Source organism: Panulirus ornatus, chromosome 2 (assembly GCF_036320965.1).
Source record: "Panulirus ornatus isolate Po-2019 chromosome 2, ASM3632096v1, whole genome shotgun sequence".
Classification (NCBI taxonomy): domain Eukaryota; kingdom Metazoa; phylum Arthropoda; class Malacostraca; order Decapoda; family Palinuridae; genus Panulirus; species Panulirus ornatus.
Window position 1 is genome coordinate 79,642,551 of NC_092225.1, and position 18,770 is coordinate 79,661,320.

An 18,770-nucleotide genomic window follows, 5' to 3' on the forward strand; every position below is an offset into this window, starting at 1 on the left:
CTATGCAAGCATTCTGCCAATCCTCAGGCACCTCACCATGAGTCATACATACATTGAATAACCTTACCAACCAGTCAACAATACAGTCACCCCTTTTTTTAATAAATTCCACTGCAATACCATCCAAAGCCGCTGCCTTGCCGGCTTTCATCTTCCGCAAAGCTTTTACTACCTCTTCTCTGTTCACCAAATCATTTTCCCTAACCAACTCACTTTGCATACCACCTCGACCAAAACACCCTATATCTGCCACTCTGTCATCAAACACATTCTACAAACCTTCAAAATACTCACTCCATCTCCTTCTCACATCACCACTACTTGTTATCACCTCCCATTAGCCCCCTTCACTGAAGTTCCCATTTGTTCCCTTGTCTTACGCATTTTATTCACTGTCTTCCAAAACATCTTTTTATTCTCCCTAAAATTTAATGATACTCTCTCACCCCAACTCTCATTTGCCCTCTTTTTCACCTATTGCACCTTTCTCTTGACCTCCTGCCACTTTCTTTTATACATCTCCCACTCATTTGCATCGTTTCCCAGCAAAAATCGTTCAAAAGCCTCTCTCCTCTCTTTCACTAACAATCTTACTTCTTCATCCCACCACTCACTACACTTTCTTATCTGCCCACCTACCACACTTCTCATGCCACAAGCATCTGTTGTGCAGGCCATCACTGCTTCCCTAAATACATCCCATTCCTCCCCCACTCCCCCCTATGTCCTTTTTCTCACCTTTTTCCATTCTGTACTCATTCTCTCCTGGTACTTCCTCACACAAGTCTCCTTCCCAAGCACACTTACTCTAACCACTCTCTTCACCCCAACGTTCTCTCTTCTTTTCTGAAAACCTCGACAAATCTTCACCTTCGCCTCCACAAGATAATGATCAGATATCCCTCCAGTTGTACCTCTCAGCACATTAACATCCAAAAGTCTCTCTTTTACGTGCCTATCAATTAACACATAGTCCAATAATGCTCTCTGGCCATCTCTCCTACTTACATACGTATACTTATGTATATCTCTCTTTTTAAACCAGGTATTCCCAATCACCAGTCCTTCTGCAGCACATAAATCTACAAGCTCTTCACCATTTCCATTTACAACACTGAACACCCCATGTACACCAATTATTCCCTCAACTGCCACATTACTCACCTTTGCATTCAAATCACCCATCACTATAACCCGGTCTCGTGCATCAAAACTTCTAACACACTCACTCAGGTGCTCCCAAAACACTTGCCTCTCATGATCTTTCTTCTCATGCCCAGGTGCATAGGCACCAATAATCACCCATCTCTCTCCATCCACTTTCAGTTTTACCCATATCAATCTACAGTTTACTTTCTTACACTCTATCACATACTTCCACCACTCCTGTTTCAGGAGTAGTGCTACTCCTTCCCTTGCTCTTGTCCTCTCCTAACCTCTGACTTTACTCCCAAGACATTCCCAAACCACTCTTCCCTTGAGCTTCATTTCACTCAGAGCCAAAACATCCAGGTTCCTTTCCTCAAACATACTACCTATCTCTCCTTTTTTCTCATCTTGGTTACATCCACACACATTTAGACACCCCAATCTGAGCCTTCAAGGAGGATGAGCACTCCCCATGTGACTCCTTCTGTTTTCCCTTTTAGAAAGTTAAAATACAAGGAGGGAAGGGTTTCCAGCCCCCCGTTCCCGTCCCCTTTAGTCGCCTTCTACGACACGTGAGGAATGCGTGGGAAGTATTCTTTCTCCCCTATCCCCAGGGATATATATATATATATATATATATATATATATATATATAAGGCATGTGTACGTCTAGGAAGAGAGGAAAGTGATTGGTTCTCAGTGAATGTAGGTTTGCGGCAGGGGTGTGTGATGTCTCCATGGTTGTTTAATTTGTTTATGGATGGGGTTGTTAGGGAGGTAAATGCAAGAGTTTTGGAAAGAGGGGCAAGTATGAAGTCTGTTGGGGATGAGAGAGCTTGGGAAGTGAGTCAGTTGTTGTTCGCTGATGATACAGCGCTGGTGGCTGATTCATGTGAGAAACTGCAGAAGCTGGTGACTGAGTTTGGTAAAGTGTGTGAAAGAAGAAAGTTAAGAGTAAATGTGAATAAGAGCAAGGTTATTATGTACAGTAGGGTTGAGGGTCAAGTCAATTGGGAGGTGAGTTTGAATGGAGAAAAACTGGAGGAAGTGAAGTGTTTTAGATATCTGGGAGTGGATCTGGCAGCGGATGGAACCATGGAAGCGGAAGTGGATCATAGGGTGGGGAGGGGGCAAAAATTCTGGGAGCCTTGAAGAATGTGTGGAAGTCGAGAACATTATCTCAAAAAGCAAAAATGGGTATGTTTGAAGGAATAGTGGTTCCAACAATGTTGTATGGTTGCGAGGCGTGGGCTATGGATAGAGTTGTGCGCAGGAGGATGGATGTGCTGGAAATGAGATGTTTGAGGACAATGTGTGGTGTGAGGTGGTTTGATCGAGTGAGTAACGTAAGGGTAAGAGAGATGTGTGGAAATAAAAAGAGCGTGGTTGAGAGAGCAGAAGAGGGTGTTTTGAAATGGTTTGGGCACATGGAGAGAATGAGTGAGGAAAGATTGACCAAGAGGATATATGTGTCGGAGGTGGAGGGAACGAGGAGAAGAGGGAGACCAAATTGGAGGTGGAAAGATGGAGTGAAAAAGATTTTGTGTGATCGGGGCCTGAACATGCAGCAGGGTGAAAGGAGGGCAAGGAATAGAGTGAATTGGAGCGATGTGGTATACCGAGGTTGACGCGCTGTCAGTGGATTGAATCAAGGCATGTGAAGCGTCTGGGGTAAACCATGGAAAGCTGTGTAGGTATGTATATTTGCGTGTGTGAACGTATGTATATACATGTGTGTGGGGGTGGGTTGGGCCATTTCTTTCGTCTGTTTCCTTGCGCTACCTCGCAAATGCGGGAGACAGCGACAAAGCAAAAAAAAAAAAAATATATATATTTTTTTTTTTTTGCTTTGTCGCTGTCTCCCGCATTTGCGAGGTAGCGCAAGGAAACAGACGAAAGAAATGGCCCAACCCACCCCCACACACATGTATATACATACGTCCACACACGCAAATATACATACCTACACAGCTTTCCATGGTTTACTCCAGACGCTTCACATGCCCTGATTCAATCCACTGACAGCACGTCAACCCCAGTATACCACATCGATCCAATTCACTCTATTCCTTGCCCTCCTTTCACCCTCCTGCATGTTCAGGCCCCAATCACACAAAATCTTTTTCACTCCATCTTTCCACCTCCAATTTGGTCTCCCACTTCTCCTCGTTCCCTCCACCTCCGACACATATATCCTCTTGGTCAATCTTTCCTCACTCATTCTCTCCATGTGACCAAACCATTTCAAAACACCCTCTTCTGCTCTCTCAACCACGCTCTTTTTATTTCCACACATCCCTCTTACCCTTACGTTACTTACTCGATCAAACCACCTCACACCACACATTGTCCTCAAACATCTCATTTCCAGCACATCCATCCTCCTGCGCACAACTCTATCCATAGCCCACGCCTCGCAACCATACAACATTGTTGGAACCACTATTCCTTCAAACATACCCATTTTTGCTTTCCGAGATAATGTTCTCGACTTCCACACATTCTTCAAGGCTCCCAGGATTTTCGCCCCCTCCCCCACTCTATGATCCACTTCTGCTTCCATGGTTCCATCCGCTGACAGATCCACTCCCAGATATCTAAAACACTTTACTTCCTCCAGTTTTGCTCCATTCAAACTTACCTCCCAATTGACTTGACCCTCAACCCTACTGTACCTAATTACCTTGCTCTTATATATATATATATATATATATATATATATATATATATATATATATATATATATATATATATATATATTATCCTGGGGATAGGGGAGAAAGAATACGTCCCACGTATTCCCTGCATGTCGTAGAAAATAGTGCGTATGAACACGCACTTCCATATAACATAAAAACTTCCAACAGCCAAGATCAAACCTGGGACCCCAGTGTAGCAGGCAGGAGCATTACAGCTAAGCTATGATCACCCCTAAAAGGGAAATGGCTATCAAGTACTATGTAATCAAATACCCTTCGTCTCACATGGGTAAACCTATGGGAGATGACCAGTAGAGACCCCATTGCTCCTAGCAGCTTATCTCCCACACCATATACTCTTAAGACCTTCCACAAAGTATCTCTATCAACCCTATCATATGCCTTCTCCAGATCCATAAATGATACACACAAATCCCTCTGTTTTTCTAAGTATTTCTCATATGCAATCTTCTAAGCAAACACCTGACCCACACATCCTCTACCACTTCTGAAACCACACTGCTCTTCCCCAATCTGATACTCTGTTCATGCCTTCACCCTCTCAATCACTACCCTCCCATATAATTTCCCAGGAATACTTAACAAACTTGTGCCTCTAGAGTTTGAACACTCACCTTTATCCCCTTTGCCTTTGTACAATGGCACTAAGCATGCATTCTGCCAGTCCTCAGGCACTTCACCATGATCCATACGTACAGTGAATATCCTCCATACGTACAGTGAATACCCTTACCAACCAATCAACAACACAGTCACTCCCTTTCTTAATAAATTCTACTGCTAGATTTCATCTTATGCAAACCATTCTCCCTGACCCTCTCACTTTGCACACCACCCCAACCAAAACACCCTACATCTGCCACTTTTATCATCAAACACATTCAACAAACCTTCAAAATACTCTTTCTATCTCACCTCATCACTACCTGTTGTTACTTCCCCCCCTTGCCCCCTTTACCAATGATCCCATTTGTTTTCTTGTCTTTTTTTTTTTTTTTTTTTTGCCGCTGTCTCCCGCGTTTGCGAGGTAGCGCAAGGAAACAGACGAAAGAAATGGCCCAACCCACCCCCATACACATGTATATACATACGTCCACACACACAAATATACATACCTACACAGCTTTCCATGGTTTACCCCAGACGCTTCACATGCCTTGATTCAATCCACTGACAGCGCGTCAACCCCGGTATACCACATCGCTCCAAATCACTCTATTCCTTGCCCTCCTTTCACCCTCCTGCATGTTCAGGCCCCGATCACACAAAATCTTTTTCACTCCATCTTTCCACCTCCAATTTGGTCTCCCTCTTCTCCTCGTTCCCTCCACCTCCGACACACATATTCTCTTGGTCAATCTTTCCTCACTCATTCTCTCCATGTGCCCGAACCATTTCAAAACACCCTCTTCTGCTCTCTCAACCACGCTCTTTTTATTTCCACACATCTCTCTTACCCTTACGTTACTTACTCTTACGTACATTATTTACCTCCTTCCAAAACATATTTGTGTGTGTGTATGTGTTCATACTTGCAGTTTCCCACAGTAGCAAGGCAGCATTCAAGAACAGATGACTGACCCTTAAAGGGAAAACTCCTCACTTGGCCCCCATCTTTGTTCCTTCTTTTGGAAACAAAACTAAAGGGGAGGATTTTCATACCACCCCTTTTAGGAGCCTTCTAAGACACACTGGGAATACAAGGAAAGTATTCTTTCTCCTCTATCCCTAAGGATGTATATGGATCTGAATGAAGCCTATCACAGGTTAACAAGATGCTCTGTGGTAGGTATCACCTAATATATAGTGTACAAGGAGAGTGAACTAATTCAAGAAACAAAAATTTTTATCGAGTGTAAGACTGTGTGAAAGTAAGAAGAGGGTGAGCGATTCCAGGTGAGGGTAGGTCTGTGGCAAGGGTGTGTGATGACACCATGGCTGTTTAATTTGTTTATGGATCAGGTGGTGTGGAAGGTGAATACAAGGCTCTTGGATAGAGGGGCAATTATGCAGTCTGTAGGGAATGAGGAGGCTGAGGAAGTGAGTCAGTTCTTATTTGCTGATGACACAGCACTGGTGCGCAATTCCAGTATGAAGCTGCAGAAGCTGGTGTTTGAGTCTGAGAGTGTGTGAAAGAAGGAATTTGAGAGTAAATGTGAACAAAAGCAAAGTTATTAGGTTTAGCAGGGCAGAGGGACACGTAAGCTGGGATTTGAGTTTGAATTAATAAAATTTGGAAGTGAAGTATATTAGATACCTGTGAGTGGACACGGAAGTGAATGGAATCATGGAAGTGGAAGTAAGTCACAGAGTGGACGAGTGGGTGAAGGTTCTGGGAGCATTGAGGAATTTGTGGAAAGAACAGCTGTTATCTGGGAGGACAAAAGTTCTAAGAGCATTGAGAAATGTATGGAAAGAGCAATGGTTATCTGCAAGGGCAAAAATGAGTGTCTGAAGGTATAGTAGTCCCAGTGATATGCCATGGGCTATAAATGAAGGTGTGCAGAGGAGGGTGGATGTGTTGTAAATAAAATGTCTGGGGAAAATTAGTGGTGTAAGTCAGTTACTTCATTACCTTGTGTAGTTACATAGACTTGTCCAGGTGGGAATGTAATTCTACAAATCAGACACTGTCCCAGCTCAAAAAAATATGCTTGAATCCTACATTATATTCTTCTATAAAACACAAGTAAACAATTTACCATCTGTACATCAAGAATTGGTCAAGACACTTCAGTATAATATCACCCACAATATAAATTTTGTTTGTGAAGAAATTCCATGGATTGCCAGCAAATATAGTTACAAAGATCTCTACAGTTAATATTCATAAATAAAACCTTTAAAGTATGTAAGATCCTGTGCCACTGCATGAAACATAAACAGTGAATCTAGTTACACTTCCTTGACTGGATATGTGTGCCACTTTCTTCTGTTGTTCAATAACATATATGCAAGTCCAGTTGTTTACTCCTTGTAGCTTTCAAAATTGCATAAAACATTATAATACAATTGCTATTATTCACTAGAGAAATCAACTGCTTTCTGATGTGTGATGCCAGTCTGGGCTCTGTTACATATGCATTTGCATCACCTTGCATTTGAAAATCCGATCAATCTCTATCAGAAAACATAATGGGAAAATAGTCTAATATCATCAACACAATTTTAAGACTGATATGGCAAACAAAATGTAAAGACCACAGAATCTCCACCCTGAGCATGTCATGTGTCATTCTTCACAGCTGATGTACTCTAGCCAAAGTTTTTCATAGCAGGATCACGTGCACATGAAATCAGTGAGTAACACAAAAAAAACATTAAGGCAAGTTGAGAATAAATTTACGACCTTTTATGACCTGAAACAGCAGTTTTGACATATCTATCAATATCTATATCTCTAATGACCATTCCCTTCAGAAACTTCTATTAAGGTGGTGGCCACAGCAAGAGTCTCCACTTATCCCTGTCCTTACATGTCTCCCTCACATACACCAATGCACACATTCTAACACCATTTCTCTCCCTCCAGTACTCTTCTACTCTATTTCCATATGTCACATGTGGTCTTCCTTTCACACTTTAATCATAGTCATGTACTCTCCCGGTAAATTCCCCATCTTGCATTCTTTTCACAAAACCAAACCACCTCAAAGTATTACATTTCACATAAATATTACATACCAAGACCTTTTCAAGGACTTAATAATACATAAATCAATATAAGGCTTTTCAAAACTTTTCAAGGATTTGCAGGATCTCTGCTATCTGGGTGCGGCTACAGTTCATGGTAAAAAAATTTCATGATATTTATGGTAAAATGCTGTATATCAACTCAGGTTGCAATCCAATATACATTAAAGATGCTATACTTCCCCAGAAATCAGACTCTAAATGAAACGACATACGGACTGACAGATAAAAAGATAGGTGGACTGGAAGGTAACTTTCTACAGTACAGTTCATGCTCTTTGAGCAAACAGTAAAAAACAGACACCTAACAGAATGTAATGGTTCAAGAGGGAGGTCATCTCACAAAATAACTGTTGATACTCAACAGTAGCAAGTAACCTGCATCACTTTAGTGTTGCTGTGCACTGGTTTTGGGCATAGGGCTCTTTCCTTATAGGCTTTAAGGCAGCCATCTTTCCCATTCCAACTATTATTTCCAGTAAATGATGGACAGAAGACAAGTAGAATCAAAGGTCATCCTCTTGGATCACCTTAGATAATACCTCTTATTTACATTACTTTTACTCATATTCTTTGCTCTTGTGTAGACATCTGATACTACAGAAGTCCTGCCATCTCCTCAATATAGGATCACATGCCTAAGTTACATAGCAGAGGAATGACAATGAGTCGTATATACTTCTTAGTTCATTAGCACTCTTAACATAACTACCAAATATTCAGCATAAGTAAATCCATTTCTCTATATACCAGACTCAGGTGTCTACCAAACTCTATATTGGAATTCTTCTTGCTATGGTTCACACTACCATGATATACAAGCCTGTCCAAAATTCTGATCCAAGTCTAAAAGGCTTATCATCCTAGATCTTCAACTCTTCATTTATTACTTTAAAAGTCATCACACTTACCCCAAGGTAAGGAGAAATCATGCTTTACAATTTACATGCTGTCACTGACCATGGAACTACAAACACTGGCTTCATTCTTCTTACAACTGACTGTCTAACCCTATAATCTGTCTATTCAGATACTGAAATGCACCAAAGGAATGAAAAAAGAAAAAAATTCTAAATATACAAAAGTATTCACATGGCACTCTGTGAGGGGAAGCCAGAGAAACAATCTTTGCCAAGACATATAACTTACTGAAGTTTCTAGTGTTCCACAATGCAATGCTCAGTTTCAGAACGAAGTTTAAAGACATACAAATGCACGGATTCAGAAAACTGTAAACTTCTTGACTAGGAATTCAGACTACTCAAAATGCTTAGCCAAGAGTAGGTGGCCATAAATCCATGAAATTAATATGTAAACAGATTTTGTACTCATTCATGACAGGTGTAATATCCTAGATGCTACAGCCTTGTCAGTCCCCTTTCCTTTACTAGGCAGTGGTGACCAGTCCCCTTTTCAGGTTAGATTGAATGGTACATGTTTGCCAAATGGCAAGCACTATTGCACTATGGTAAAAACTTCAGCCATGTATAACACTTCCTTGCCAACAAGAATGTCATAAAAATCAATTAAGACAATATGACCCACTTACCGACACACCAGCCCAGGGAAGTCTCGTGTAAGAGTGAGGAGGAGAAAGACTATGAACCATTCATCCTCAAGTAGGTCCCCCACCACAGTCACACCAGCCAGGTGAGGGCCCAGCACACCTGAAAGAAAAAAATCATTTTTTGAAGCCAGAAAGACATTAGTCTATATTTGTATACTATATAAAGCATGGAAAACCACAGCCATGATAATCAATCTAGGTGACAGGCAAGAACTTTCTTTATATAATATATAAAAAATTACCTATAGAAAATCTAGCTGTCCCTCAAACAAACTACTGCTTTCTATTTACCCACACATTAACTAAGGTGATCTGAAACCAATTTTTCTGGTGCTGAATCAACAGCCCCATGAATGTACTATCCCCAGCATCTGCTGACAAAAAACCATATGTTAGTCAGATATATCTATTCCAAAGTGGACAAACCAGTAAGAGAGGTGGCTGGGTTCACAACTTGCATCTGAAAACAGTGGGGAGGAAAATGACTAAAATGACATATAGTAATGAGAAAGTCTACATGTAGAAAGGCATTCTCTACTTAATACTGTTGTTCATGCAATGAATTCCAAAAAATTGCTGTGAAATAATCAAACATAAGATGGACTTCCATCCACTAAGAAGTTAATTCTTAAAAATCAAACATGCTTAAACTAGGCACATGAGTGCATCTTGACAGGAAACAAATTATACGCAATAGAACAATAAGAAAGACATGATTTCATCCATCCCTCTCCCTTTTCTTTCTTTGACATTGTTCACCATTTCCCCAGTTATCATAGAAGTACCAGGAAGAGATACAGAAAAGGCCTCATTCACTCACATTCGTTCTCTAAGTGTTATGTGTGATGTATCAAAACCCCAGCCCCTTACCAACATCCATGCCCCACAGACATTTCCATACATCATCATCGAAACCACTATAACTTCAAAAATATCCATTTTCACCCTCCCAGACAGTGACCTCTATTTCCACACATTCCTCAATGATCCAGGAACCTGTGCCCCCTCACCCATCTTGTCACCCATCTGCTTCCATTGTTTTATTTGCTGCCATGTCCACTCCAGGTATCTAAAACATTTCACTTCCTCCACTTTTCTCCATTCAGACACATACCCTATCTAGTCTGTCTCTCCAGTGCAAAACCTGATAACCTTGATTTATTTACATTTACTCTCAACTTTCCTCTTTCATGCACATTCCTAAACTAGACATCAACTACTGCAGTTTCTCGCTTGAATCTGCCAACAGTGTAGTATCATCAGCAAGCAACAACTCACTTCCAAGGCCCTTCACCCAAAAAGACTGCATACCAGCCCCTCTCTCCATGACCCTTGAATTTACCTCCCTCACAATCCCATCCATATACACACTAAACTGTCATGGTGACATAACACATCCCTGCCACAGATCCATCTTCAAATGGAACCACTCACCTACTTGACTTCTTACTCACACACACACACATGCCTTACTCTCTTGAAAAAAAATCCTCACTCTCTTTTGCATGCCTATCAATTAGTTCATAATCCAATAATGCCCTCTTACCATCTTTCCTACTCATCAACGTATACTTATATATGTCCCTCTTTTTAACACAGGTATTCCCAAACATCAGTCCTTTTCAGCACACATAACTGCAAACTGTTCACCAATCTTATTCACAATACTGGATACCTCATGTTTCCAGTTATACCCTCAACTGCCAGAATATTCACATTTGCATTCAAATCACCCATCACTAATACCTGATCTCTTGCATTAAAACTTATGACACATTCACTCAGCTGCTTGCATAACACATGCCTCTGATTATCAATCTTCTCATGGCCAGGTGCATAAGCATAATCAATCACCCATCTCTCGCATCCACTTTTATCAGCAATATCTGATTCACAAAATGTGCAATACAAACAATCACAGCCATTTAAACCAAGTGTATCAAAGGTAAATCAAACACAGGTATTCAAATCTTGGTATGCTATGGCCTTAACCATTAAACAGAAGCCAACAACAACTGATGTACTTTTAGAGACTTGTGGCCAACAACAACAGATGTGCTTACTTTTCCTACCTCTGTCTGAATATCCAACTGATATATTTTACCATTAGCAGCCTAGACATATCTCTTCCACCACTTGGATGGCACAGAAAGAAAATCTGCTTTCCTCAATACCCCCAGCAACAACAACTGTGAGACTACAACCATCCACATTAGGTCATGCGTTCACAGTGACCTCACAACAAAATGCAAGGATTGCTGGATGACCTAAGTTTTTTGAGGAACACTTATACTATGTATCAGCTGGTGAGGAAAGTCGAGACAAATAATGTTTGAAATGTAAAGAGATAAGTGATTTACAGGAAGTATTTAACATGATCAAGTAAGGAGGGAGGACTACAAAGGAGGTATTCCTACGAACTTGCACATTACAATATGGATGCGATGCAGGGGTTACATACAAGACTGCACGGAGGAGGGTGGGTGCGTTGCATGTAAAATGTTCGAGGACAATATGTGGCATTGGTTATTTGATCAAGTAAGTAATGAAAAGATAAGAGAGGTGTGATGATAAAAAAAAGTATGGTTGGCACAGCTAAAGAGGGTGTGCTGACATGATTGAACATATAAAGAGAATGAAAGAGGAAATATTGACAAAGAAGATATATGTCAGAAGTGGAGGGAACAAGGATAACTGAGAGACCAAACTGGAGATGGAAGAATGGAGTGAAAAGGATTTGAGCGATTGGGGCCTGAACATGCAAGAGGGTGAATTGGAATGATGTGGTATATGGGGGTCAACATGCTGTCAACAGACTGGACCAGGGCATGTGAAACATCCAGGGTAAACCAAAGAAGAGTCTGTGGGGCATGGTTGTGGACAGGAAGCTGGAGTTTCGGTGCATTACACATGACAGCTACAGAACTGATGTGAGCGGAGGCAACCTTTTTTTATCTGTTCCATGTGATATCTCGCTAATGCAGGAAACAGTGACCAAGTATGGAAAAAAAATCTAAAGCAAAAATAAAAACTTTAAATATTCATTGTCCAACGGGATACAAAAGGCACCAAAACTTCCACATCCATTCACTGTTCAAAAGCATAAGCTTCTAGATTTCCACCCTTGCAAAAATCATTAGTCTGTTTTGTTTGAACCTTCACTTCAGATATAAACAGCTTAAGCCTTCACTTCAATCATACTCACAAATGGTTGTTTTTCTAAAGCATGACACTACTATCTTTATTTTCAGACTCTAATCCATTATATTCCAAATCATACAAATAAATAACATTACAAACAAGAAAATTCTAAAACTGGTTCCCATCCTCCTCCCTATGATCCAGACAAAAATCACAATTCAGGATACTGTAGTACTGTCATAAACACATCAAACATTATGGTTAAATCCTAAACTGCAGCTTACCTGAGGTACCATCACATGGTGCTCCCTTATGTACTCTAAGAGTGAATGACTGGTTGTTCCATATATACTGATGGGTGTACTGAGCAACATGGGCAAGCATTTTGGTGGCTAGTTCTTCTAAATTCACCTCCTCCACAATTGGGGTACTGTCCTCATGATGAGGAAACAGCCAGTAGCGTATTGTCTCATCATTATCCACATCCCGCTGATTAAATGCACTGAAAGCCATATCAAATCTGTGAAGAGAAAAACATATCAAACACTAGAGCATTTTATACGAGACCAGCTATTTTCACAGAAAGACTATATAAGGTTAAACAATGATATGATGAGAAAGACTCAAAGATATATTTCCATCAGGGAATGTGAAGCGGCTGAGGGAAACCATGGAAAGGCCTGTGGGGCCTGGTTGTGGATAGGGAGCTGTAGTTCTGGTTCATTACACATGAAAGCTACAGAATAGATTTAAGTGAATGTGTTACCAACTTGCATACATGTGAAATGGCAATCAAGTATGAAAATAATATATATTTCCAATGGTTTTTCAAATGTGAACAACAAATTTCTAATTAAAACACACTGATTAAGATAATAGCAACAACTGCAACATTAATGATAAGGTCAGTAACATTCCCTGACTTGACATTTGTTTACCTAATGTACATCTTAATTGACTTCAATTACTTTACTGAGAGCAGTTTATATATGATTTCCAGCCTCTGCACAAGTACAGACATCTCCAACAAGAAGCCTCTTTCATTCAAGTGGTTCTTCATATTGCTTTTCTACTTTATTTTCTGTCATCCTCTTTACCAATCTTATGTCCTTTCAAGTCAAATTTTCAAAGGGAAGCTTTTCTCTATCAAGTACACATAAGACAGATACCACATAATGGCTATCCATCAATTCATCCACCATATGGCTATCTGATTCATGCTTGAAATCACTGCAGCCAGCACATGTTTATTTGGCACTAAGATGTGTTCCTATCATAAGAGTTGCTGAGTTAGGTCATACACACAAAAACAACAGGAAGTTTGAAACATAGAAATCACATGACTTATACTGAATGGGTGTAAACAGAAGATACGACATTTTTGTGGGCCTTCTGCTGCTTTACACGGGTATTTTCCTACAGCCTTATGATGTCTGACTGGTCATGCCCTGAAACACTGCATTGAAGTGGCTTCTGGTATAGGACTTAAAGTACTTTTATTAGGGAGTTTGGCCTAAAGATACAAAAGGTTACATGTCAATATATTTTCTACTAATTAAAAAGTAAGCAAAAGTAATTTCTTATCAGATTTGAACACATATCTGCAAAGCTATGATGAGAGAGGTACTTTAATGCCAAACAATTATCATCAAGTAGTTTTACAACGTGAGGACAAAAGCTACGAGTTAATAACCAATTAAGTTAGGTGCCAGTAAATACCTAAAAATTATTATTTCAAGTAACTGAGAGTATTTTGATATATTTTCCATGATTATTTCCAGCACAGAAGTGTTTGAATATGTTATGTTTCAATTTTGAAAAAAGAAAAAAAGAAATTTTAAGAGCTAAAATACAACCAAACTATTACCTACAATTTTTGGTATTTTTCTCAGAAAAACAGATTTTTTTCAAAACCTCATAAGTGCTATTTTTCATGTTTCATACAAATCTGGGGTTAAAACATCGTTCGGTCATCTTTATGACCTTTAATTTTGCTGTTAAAATGAAGACAATTTTTCAGTATTATCCAATTATTTCCATCATATTTACTGGGTATGTATCAGTAACCGAGAGCATTATGATAAATTTTTCCATGAATATTTCAAATATAGAAGTGTTTGAATATGTTACGTTTCAAATTTGAAGCAAAAAGTTATCTGAGCTAAAATATAAACTGAACTATTATTACCTGCAGTATTTGGTATTTTCCTAAAATAGATTTCTGCCAAAACCCTCATTATAAGGAATATTTTTCATGTTGAATACAAATCTGGGGTTATTATGACCTGTAATAAAGCTGTTAAACGAAGTCAATTTCAAAGCATATATTACATCATATTATTCATGATTATTTCAAGTGCAGAAGTGTTTGAACATGTTATGTTTCAATTTTCAAACAAAACGTTTTTAGACCTAAAATATAACTGCAATTTTTGACATTATTCCTGGAAAAAATAGATTTCTTTGAAAACCCTCATTATAAGGAATATTTTTCATGCTGAATACAAATTTGGGGTTAAAATATTGTTTGGTCATCTTGATGACCTTTAATTAAGCCATTAAATGAAGTCAATTTCAATGCATTATCTAATCATTTTCATCGTATTTACTAGGTACTTATCGGTAACTGAGAGCTATATATTATCACAGGGTTACACACAATTTGGTGCCTGAAATATTAGGCCTTTTTTAGGTAGTTTTGATTGCTGATTCTAAATATGCCATCAGTTTTTCTCAATTAGCTCTGGTTATCGAGATATGATGTACCCTTAATTGCTATGCATACAACCGATCGGAAACAAGGAATGATGACTACAAATCAATATTGTTGCCTTCTTGATAAAAAAAAAATGACTTCACATGAGTAGGATTTGTTTATCTATAATTAAAATACATCCATAGAATCAGTCAATGGTGAAACAAGCACAGAAAGTTACATATCATCGATACAATATTCATTTACTCAAACATCTTGCGTTTCAAAGACTTCTTGTGGTGAGCTGCCCCAGGACAATCACGTTGAATGGTTCAGCAGTAATCCGCCATGATATGAGTATCCCATTGTCTCCTGTATCTTTCTTCCATGGTTCTTAAATCTTAGTAGAATCATTCACCATGTTCCTCACTTAGGTCACCAAGGTTGTCTGGGAAACAACCCAAGTGGCTATGGAGGTAATGCACCTTGATGTTCATTTTATAGCCAAGTTGACAGAAAGGAGTTCAGAGTAGTTATCTGCTTTGGTTTCCAAGAAAATTCCTTACAACCAGAGTGAACAAAACCATGCATCTGGGTGTTTCATGAGTTCTCTGGTTTGTGGCCAATCGAAAATACCTGCCCTCAGCTTCTCCATGCTCAGAGGTGGAAATTTTCTGCATATGTAGTCAAAGCAGTCCCTTTCTTTGTTCAAAGCCTTCAAAAACTTTTTCATTAAACCTAGTTTGATTTGCAGTGGTGATAAAATGATCTTATCTCTGTCAACCACTTGTTCTGCAATAATAGTCTTTTCTTCAACCACCATGTTTTCTCTTAGAGGCCACTGTTTTCCCACCCAGCGCTCATCCTTAGCTCTACTATCCCAGAGACAAATAATGGTGGGATACTTGGTGTATCCACTCTGCTGACCCAAGAGAAAAGTCACCATCTTAAGATCCACACAGATTAGTCACTGGTGATTGTGGTATAATATCTTCTGTAAGACCAAGGTGAATCGTTCTTGCTGTTCAGTCACCTTAGTTGAGTGACCAATTTTGATTTATCCATATTTGTTGCCATTGTGTAGAAGCACACATTTCAAGCTCTGCTTAAAACTAACTATGCTCATAAAAGGTATATTTATAGATGAGTACATTATCTCAAAAACTACAGCTGCTACAAGGAAATGTACATCATAATCTTATTCACTGGCATGAATATACCAAGAATCATGTTTAAAATCTGAGACACCAAGAAATTTTCTAAATTTGTTCCCCTGTGATATATTTTAACCCCAGATTTATATTCAGCATGAAAAATACTCATAATAAGGTTTTGAAGGAAATCTATTTTTCTGAGAAAAACACTAAAAATTGCAGGTATATTTTAGCTCATAAAACTTTTTCTTTCAAAACTGTAACATAACATATTCAAACACCCCTATACTTGAAATAATCATGAAAATATATCATAATCCTCTCAGTCACCAATATATACCAATATACAGTGAACACAGAGGAAATGATCATATAATACTATAAAACTGTCTTTATTTAACATATCAGTTGAACACACAGAAATGATCATATAATACTATAAAACTGTCTTTATTTAACATATCAGTTAAAGATCATAAAGAAAACCAATGGAATTTCAACCCCAGGTATGTATTCACCATGAAAAATAGTCCTTATAATGAGATTTTGAAAGAAACCTATTTTTTGAGAAAAATACTAAAAATTGTAAGTAATAATTACATTCAGAGAATACCTTAGCTCAAAATACTTTATGTTTCAAAATCAAAGCATAACTTATTCAAACACTTCTATACTTGAAAAAATCAAGGATAACATATCAAAATCCTCTCAGTTACCGATAGATGCCCAGTAAATACCATGCAAATTATTAGAATATGTTTTGAAATTGTCTTTCTTTAACAACTTAATCAAAGGTCATAAAAATGACTAAACAATATTCTAAAAATAGTCCTTATAATGAGGTTTAGAAGGAAATCTATTTTCCTGACAAAAATACTAATAATTGCAGGGAATATTTTAGCTCAAAATACCTTAAGTTTCAAAATTAAAGCATAACATACTTAAACATTTTTATACTTGATGTAATCAAAGAAAATATATCAACATCCTCTCAGTTACCGATAGATGCCCAGTAAATACCTTGCAAATTATTAGTTTTAAAATTGTCTTCATTCAACAGCTAAATTAAAGGTCATAAAGATGATCAAACAATTATTTATCCCCAGATTTGTATTCAGCATGAAGAATAGTCCTTATAATGAGATTCTGAAGGAAATCATTTTTTTTTGAGAAAAATACTAAGAACTGCTTGTAATAGTTCAAGGGATATTTCAGCTCAAAATACTTTGTTTCAAAATTAAAGCATAACATATACAAACACTTCTATACTTGAAAAAATCAAAGAAAATATTTCAAAATCCTCTCAGTTACCAAAAGATGCTCAGTGAACACCATGCAAATCATAAGAATATATTCTAAAATTGTCTTCCTTTAACAGCTTAATCATAGGTCATAAAGATGACCAAATAAGAATTTAACCCCAGATTTGTATTCAGCATAAAAAAAGTCCTTATAATGAGATTTTGCAGGAAATCTATTTTTCTGAAAAAAAGGGCCAAAAATTGCAGGTTTAGGGTATATTTTAGCTAAAGAAACTTTTTGTCTCAAAACTGAAACATAACACATTCAAACTCTTATATACTTGAAATAATCAGGGAAAATGTAGCATAATGCTCTGTTACAAATAAATACCCAATTAATACAACGGAAATCATTAGAATATCCTATAAAACTGTCTTCATCTACAAGCTTAATAAAAGGTTATAAAGTTGAGCAAATGATATTTCAACCCCAAATTTGTATTCAGAGTGAAAATCAGGTAATAGTTCAGGGTATATTTTAGCTTAAAAACTTTTTGTTTCAAAATTGAAACATAACATTCAAATACTTTTTTTTTTTTTTTTTTGCTTTGTCGCTGTCTCCCGCGTTTGCGAGGTAGTGCAAGGAAACAGAAGAAAGAAATGGCCAAACCCACCCCCATACACATGTATATACATACGTCCACACACGCAAGTATACATACCTACACAGCTTTCCATGGTTTACCAACAGACGCTTCACATGCCCCGATTCAATCCACTGACAGCACGTCAACCCCGGTATACCACATCGCTCCAATTCACTCTATTCCTTGCCCTCCTTTCACCCTCCTGCATGTTCAGGCCCCGATCACACAAAATCTTTTTCACTCCATCTTTCCACCTCCAATTTGGTCTCCCTCTTCTCCTCGTTCCCTCCACCTCCGACACATATATCCTCTTGGTCAATCTTTCCTCACTCATTCTCTCCATGTGCCCAAACCATTTCAAAACACCCTCTTCTGCTCTCTCAACCACGCTCTTTTTATTTCCACACATCTCTCTTACCCTTACCTTACTTACTCGATCAAACCACCTCACACCACACATTGTCCTCAAACATCTCATTTCCAGCACATCCATCCTCCTGCGCACAAATCTATCCATAGCCCACGCCTCGCAACCATACAACATTGTTGGAACCACTATTCCTTCAAACATACCCATTTTTGCTTTCCGAGATAATGTTCTCGACTTCCACACATTCTTCAAGGCTCCCAGAATTTTCGCCCCCTCCCCCACCCTATGATCCACTTCCGCTTCCATGGTTCCATCCGCTGCCAGATCCACTCCCAGATATCTAAAACACTTCACTTCCTCCAGTTTTTCTCCATTCAAACTCACCTCCCAATT

The 18,770-nt window shown here is 38.6% G+C and overlaps 1 protein-coding gene across 5 annotated transcripts in view; it reads right to left on the bottom strand.

Moving 5' to 3' along the window:
• Positions 1 to 18,770, bottom strand: part of ecd (ecdysoneless cell cycle regulator) — a 708,809-nt gene that overhangs the window by 674,058 nt on the left and 15,981 nt on the right. For all 5 annotated transcript variants that reach the window (XM_071678023.1, XM_071678004.1, XM_071678011.1 and 2 more), the window contains exons 2-3: positions 12,555 to 12,790; positions 9,112 to 9,229 (exon numbers count right to left, since the gene is read on the bottom strand). In XM_071678023.1, the coding sequence (XP_071534124.1) occupies positions 9,112 to 9,229; positions 12,555 to 12,783 (347 nt within the window). In that variant the 5' untranslated portion in view covers positions 12,784 to 12,790. The remainder of the gene's footprint in view (positions 1 to 9,111; positions 9,230 to 12,554; positions 12,791 to 18,770) is intronic.